Below are 7,042 nucleotides of genomic sequence, written 5' to 3' on the forward strand. Positions count from 1 at the left end.
AGTAACCTCGTATGCATGCAAAAGCTGGAGAGTGAATAAGGAAGACCATAGAAGAATTGATGCTTTTGAGTTATGGTGTTGGAGGAGAATACTGAAAGTGTCATGGGCTGCCAAAAGAACCAGTAGATCCATTTTGGAAGAAGTGCAGCCAGAGTGCTCCTTGAAGGCCAAGATGGCCAAACTTTGTCTCTCATTGTTGTTGTTGTTGTTAAGTGCCATCGAGTTGGGTCCGACCCATAGCGACCCTGTACAGGGTTTGTTTCTCATACTTCGGATATATTGTCAGGCGGGACCAGTCACAGGAGAAGGATGTCATGTTTGGTAAGGTGGGGTCAGAGAAAATGAGGAAGACTCCCAGCAAGATGGATTAGCGAAATGGCAGCATGGTTGGACTCAAGCGTGGCAACAGTAGTGAGGTTGGCCCAGGACCGGGCAGTGTTTCGTTCTGCTGTGCATAAGGCCACTATGGGTTGGTACCGAGTTGATGGCACCTAACAACAACAGCTACAACAACAAGAACATTATTTCCTTAAGGATCACTTGTGGCAAGGTGGGTTACAACTTGGGCTGCTAACTGGAAAGTCAGCGATTCAAATCCACTAGCAGCTCTGTGGGAGAAAGATGAGGCTTTCTGTTCCCACAAAGATTTAAAGCCTCAGAAACTCTATACAGGGTCACTATTAGAACGAACTTGACAGCACACAACCACCACCATCACCTATATTCTCTTACCTCTTCACTTTCTTTTCATTTCTTAATTCAGCATATATTTATTGATTGCCTTCCATCTTCCATACTAGAGAAAGTCACAGATTATTGCTGTTAGGGTTCCAGTTCATACATGCATGAATTGATTTGAAATGAAAGGATTTGCATATGTCTCTGTGATCAGTTGATGGCTACAGACAAGTTCTTAATACATTTATAGTCTTGCTCTAGGGTACCTTAAAAAGAAAGATGAAATCAAAACTGACTTTCTAGGGGCCAGTTAAATTCAAGGCTGAAGTGTAAACTAAGAAGATAATGGTTACTAATTTTGGGGATTCCAAGGAGGTCATGTTGATAGATTTTCTTAAGGGATGTAGGGCAATCATAGGGGATTATTAAGGAGCTCTAGTAGCATAGTGGTTAAGAATTGGGCTGCTAACCTCAAGGTCAGCAGTTTGAAACTACCAGTGGTTCTGTGGGAAGAAGAAGAGGCTTTCTGCTCCCATAAAGATTTACAGCCTCAGAAACCCTGTGCAGAACCGATTCCATGGTACTTAACAACAACAACAATAAGGGGCTTATTATGAAGAAATTAAAAAAACAGAGTGGTGAGAAAAAGGCCAGTAAAGTTGCATTGAATAATTTTTTCTACCATGACAACGCACCTGCTCTTTCCTAGAAGGTAGTAAGGGCTGTCATATAAAAATTTTATTGTGAAACCTGACCCCCTGTACCTTACGGCCTTGATCTTGCTCCTTCAGACTTCTTTTTGTTTCCCAAACTTAAAGAACATTTAAAAGGAAAATGATTTCAGTCCATGTTGTTATTGTTAAGTGCCATTGAATTGGTTCCCACCCATAGCGACCCTATATAGGATTTCCGAGGAGCAGCTGGTGAGCTTGAACTGCCAACCTTGCAGTTCAAACAGCTATGCAGTCTGGCGCAGTAACCCACAGCGCCACACCAGGAGTCCATAGAGGATGATGGAATTATGTTTTGAAGTGATGTAAATCAAGCAGTGCAGAATTCTTCAGGGAAGGGTTGTTGTTAAGTGCCATGGAGTTAGTGCCAACTCATAACAACCCTATATAGGGTTTCTAAGGCTGTAAACCTTTGCAGGAGCAGAAAGCCTCATCTTTTTTCAGGTAGAGTGACTCATGGGTTCCAACCGCTGACCTTGTGCTAGTATAGTAATCCAGTACTGATCCAACAGAAGGTTGTAGAGATGGAAATACTGCTTTCAGAAGTATAGATCTAGATGAACAATATATAAAGAAAAAAAAAATCTTCACATTTTGATGTTTTTGTTTAGTAAAAGTTTCTATGATTTTGTAGGAATACTTTTTAGCATATCTTTGGTCTGAATGCTGGATATAGAATAGAAAGCAAGACTTTATTAGTCAGGATTCATACAGAAATTTTTAAAAGAAGAGGGGAGGGATACATTTACTTACTTAACTAATAGAAAAGGCAATGGCAGTTTGAACTAGAGACTTGAATACTATGTAGACGACTCTCTCTCGCTTCAGATCTTAGCTTCATTCTTTCAGACTGTCATCATCAACAAGATTCAAAATGTGGCTATAAGAAACTGCCATTGATCATTTCTTCTAGTTTTGCCACCAAGAAAAGACTGATAATTTATTTCTCTGTTTCTAAATTTAAAAATGCCATTGAAAGGATGTTGATTTGTTCTACTAATGCCAGGTACCAGCAGTGGAATCTATAACCAGAGATGTGGCATCCTATTATTGGTTCATCTTGAATCAGATGACTAATACTAAACTAATGAGTTTGTCCTGAGAAGCAGGATTTTATAAAAAAGTAGCAAGTACTCACTGTTGTTGTTAAGTGTCATTGAGTTGGTTCTGACCCATAGTGACCCTATATATATATATTTCTGAGGAGTGACTGGTAAGCTTGAACCGCCGACGTTGTGGTTCAAACCCACTTTGCAGTCCAGCACATTAACCCACAGCGCCACACTAGGACAAAATATGTAATTGAGATGGGTGTAAAAACATTTCCCAGAAAATAAAATTCTACTGACCAGACAAAACAATGAAATAATCTGTAAAATCAAGTATGTCAAGTGTCACAGTAGAGAAAACATCTATTGTCTTGATGTATATATAACATGTAGCACCTCACCTCACATTGTCTGGGAGTCAGACAAGTATTGAAGAAAGGAAGAAAAAAGTAGAACTAAATTTGCAGCACTCCTTTTATGAGGAGAATGTAATATGACAAAAAGAAGATTTTTAAATTATCAGTGATAGTTGTTGATACTGCAATGCCTTCTTCTAGTATGTATGTATGGAACATAGGTTTTAGTAAAAGTTTTAAAAGCCACATTTGTTTAATGAAAATTATACCAAACAATGCTTTTAAAATACCTTACTTTTTGTTCTTATTTTCAACTCTACTATTTTCCACTATAATATATTTTTTGTTACAGAAACTGTGAGAAAACCAATTCATGTCAACCTGAATAGAGATATAAAAATGCCCTTCAGGAAGCATGATTTAGAACTTCCAGTGTCACCTAATTGTGTTCCATCTAAACTTTGCCTTGATGATACAGAAAGCAAGTAGGTTTAGCTAAGTTTTATATTATTAAGATTTTAAACTGATTATTATTAGCATTGTTTTAGTCACTGGAAAATCTATAAGGGTTTACCTTCTAACTAAATGTTTTTGTGTGACTTTTAACAGTATTGTAAAATTAAGATCTTAATCAAATGACTTAGTGTTGATACTCTTTTATACACGGGTTGACTTTCCTTGCTATAAAAATTTATAGTCTTGTATTAATATAACTTAATGAAATTTAGTAATATTATGACCATGCCGTCTACATTTTTTAACCCTAAAATTTTTCTTCATATTAGTGTATACTATCAAAGACTAGGCAGTAAAGAAGAACTTGCTCCAGTTCAGGTGAGATAATTATTTTTTAAAAAACTGTATTATTGGACATTATTTTAGCAATTATGACATTCCACAGAATGATGAGAGTTTTTAATATTGGGGAAAACTTTTGCAAAATTCTTAGTTTTAAAAATAATTCTTTATAGAACTTTTAAATGTAAGGAGTCTATCCATTCAGAACATCTTCATAGATTTCTTAGGAGAAACTATTTGAAGGTCTGCTAGAGCAGATCAGGTCTATGTATGCATAACACTTGGTTTTTCTGGTTTCTGATGAGCCAAAGAGGGCTATTTACTTGAGGATTCTTACTTTGCGGTTGCATGATTATTGAGCAATGCATCTCTTCTAATATAGTGTGCCAATTATTTTATTCTATATCAACTTATGATGTTAAGTGCCCACATTAATCCTCAGGTTTTTTTAAATTCAAAATATGACTAATTAAATTTTAATTGATTAGAGTATACATAGATTGTGGATAAGAATTTTAATTGTGTTAAAGGTTCAATGACTTATTAACTGTCTCTTTTCTTTGAATTTCCAGAGCAGAACTAGATCAGAAAGATAAAGGCAATAATACTAATACTAAAGTCTCTTAGAAATTCTTTCCCCTGAAATATGGATTAATAGAGCTCAGATTTCTTGGCAGTAAACCTATAATATACATGAGTGGAGTTTGAGGGTGGAAGAAAGCATAAGTGGAAAAAGGGAGATAGTAAAGGAGTTCTTACATATAATCTTAGTTGATAACTGCTCCTATCATGATGACTCTTGCCATTTACTTATGATTTGCCTTCTCTTGACAATTTTTCTAGTGCAACCGTTTACCTTTTTATGTACTGTAATTTCAATGTTTTGACTTTCTTGTTCTCTAGTTTATATATTTTGTGATATAAATGATTGTATCTTCTTTTTTATAGACATCAAAAGTCATGGACTCTTGTAGTGTTTTTGAATCTCAGGTCAACAAAATAGAAAACTGCAGATTTTCTCCACCATCTTTTTCACCAGAATTGTCTTCTAACAGTCAAACCAAACACAATTTTACAACTCGAATAGTACCTAATCCTTGGGAAGTTGCATATGAAAACAAACAAAATGAGCAGGTATCATTGAATAATTAATTTTTAGCATTTTATGTTATTATAGTTTCATGATGTACCCTTTTTTTCTCCTTTTATAGATTTAATACATGAAGTTGTGAATTGCTGTAAGTAAAACCAAATTTATACTTGTGCCTTATTGACTATGCAAAGACATTCAATTGTGTGGATCATAACAAACTATGGATAACATTGCAAAGAATGGGAATTCCAGAATACTTAATTGTGCTCAGTGGGAACTTGTATATAGACCAAGAAGCAGTCATTTGAACAGAATAAGGAGCTACTGAATGGTTTAAAATAAGGAAAGGTATATGCCAGGGTTGTATCCTTTGACCATACTTATTCAAATCTGTATGCTGAGCAAATCATCTGAGAAGGTGGCGGATTATATGAAGAGGAGCAAGGCATCAGGTTTGGAGGAAAGACTCATTAACCTACAATATGCAGATGACACAACCTTAATTGCTGGAAGCAACAAGGACTTGAAATACTTACTGATGAAGATCAAAGACCACAGCTTTCAGTATGGATTGTACTTCAATGTAAAGAAAACAAAAATCCTCACAATTGTACCAATCAACAACATCATGATAAATGGAGAAAAGACTGATGTTATCAAATACTTCATTTTGCTTGGATCAATAATCAACACTCATTGAAGCAGCAGTGAAGAAGTCAAATGATATTTTGCATTGGGCAAATCATCTGCAAAAGACCTCTTTAAACTGCTAAAGAAGAAAATGTCACATTGAGGAGTAATAAGGTGTGCCTGACCCAAGCCATGATATTTTCAGTTGCGTCATATGCATGTAGAAGTTGGATAGTGAAGAAAGAAAACTGGAGAACTGATACATTCAAATTATGGTGCTGTCAATATTCAGAGTATCATGGAAGAACAAACAAATCTGTCTTGAAAAGAAGTACAGCCAGTATGCTTCTTAGAAGCTAGGATGGTGAGACTTCATCTCTCATACTTTAGACATGTTAGGAGAGACCAGTCCCTGAGGAAGGACATCATGCTTCATAAAGTTGAAGGGTCATTGATAAAGAGGAAGACCCCAAATGTGATGAACTATATATGACACAGTAGCAGCAACAATGGGCTCATCTATAACAATTGTGAGATGACATCTGACTAAGGCAGTGTTTCATTTTGTTGTGCATAGTGTTGCTATGAGTCAGAACTGACACAACAGCATAATCAAATTAGATCAGTAAAGTATAATATTTCCCCTTTGGATAAAAGAAAAAAAATCTCTGCATGGTAGGAGGTTATGAATGCAAAACTAAATGTTATGAAAAGATCTTTGAAGTTATCTTTGTATAATATTATTGGTAGTAAAATAGTTGAAATAGTTAAGTGTTATATGGTAGTTGATAATAGTATAATTCATAGTACATGACTAGTTGGTGATATCACAGTAGCCCAATATGCAAGATTTGGAAAGTGTTCTGTGAATAGGAATTTGCAATCTTGGTGATATCACAGTAGTTTGCTAAAGTATCAGTTGTGATGACTTGATTCTTTTTATGACTTTTTTCTCCCATGGAGTAGCTGGTAGGTGTGAATTGCTGACCCTAGCCCTACTGTTAGCAACCCAGTGCTTAACCCATTGTACCAGTAGATTTCCTACAAATCATATATACTACATATAAATCATGATAGTGTTGAGTAGTGTTGAACCAATTTAATATCTTAAATCTGTAGGGTACCTCCGACATTAACAAATAGATTGCCTCATCTGCTCCTCCTACAATTATTGTATCACATTTTGCACTCAATAATATTAATATTCAGAAAGGTTAAAGTAGCAATCTTAAACTACTCAGTAAATGATAATACTGTGATAGTCCAATAGTTTTATTGGGATAAGTTGTTATTTCCTGGGTGTTTTGTTATCTTATCTGTCAAAAAATGGTTAGCTCACCACAGTATGCACTCTTTTGTTTAACAATCTTTCAAATACTGATACTAGTTTCATTGTTAGAAAATGATTTTGTTATCACTAAGGATTGTGGACTTGAAACATTTACTTATGAAGATCAAAGAGCACAGCCTTCAATATGGATTACATCTCAATGTCAAGAAAACAAAAATCCTCACCACTGGACACAATAAACAACATTCTTATCAATGGAGAAAAGATTGAAGTTGTCAAGGACTTCATTCTTCTTGTATCAACTATCAACACTCGCAGAAGCAGCAGTCAAGAGATCAGACGATGTATTGCATTGGGCAAATCTGCTGCACGGAACTTTTTAAAGTATTGAAGAGCAGAAATGTCAGTTTGTGGAC

General features: G+C 35.5%; 1 protein-coding gene across 1 annotated transcript in view; it reads left to right on the top strand.

The window, feature by feature from the left end:
- LOC102838465 (chromosome unknown open reading frame, human C12orf40) overlaps positions 1-7,042 on the top strand; it is a 146,217-nt gene that overhangs the window by 51,949 nt on the left and 87,226 nt on the right. The window contains exons 6-8 of the mRNA XM_006865344.1: positions 3,167-3,299; positions 3,600-3,648; positions 4,561-4,746. Of these exons, the coding sequence (XP_006865406.1) occupies positions 3,167-3,299; positions 3,600-3,648; positions 4,561-4,746 (368 nt within the window). The remainder of the gene's footprint in view (positions 1-3,166; positions 3,300-3,599; positions 3,649-4,560; positions 4,747-7,042) is intronic.

This window comes from Chrysochloris asiatica, unplaced genomic scaffold (assembly GCF_000296735.1).
Source record: "Chrysochloris asiatica unplaced genomic scaffold, ChrAsi1.0 scaffold00077, whole genome shotgun sequence".
NCBI classification, from domain to species: domain Eukaryota; kingdom Metazoa; phylum Chordata; class Mammalia; order Afrosoricida; family Chrysochloridae; genus Chrysochloris; species Chrysochloris asiatica.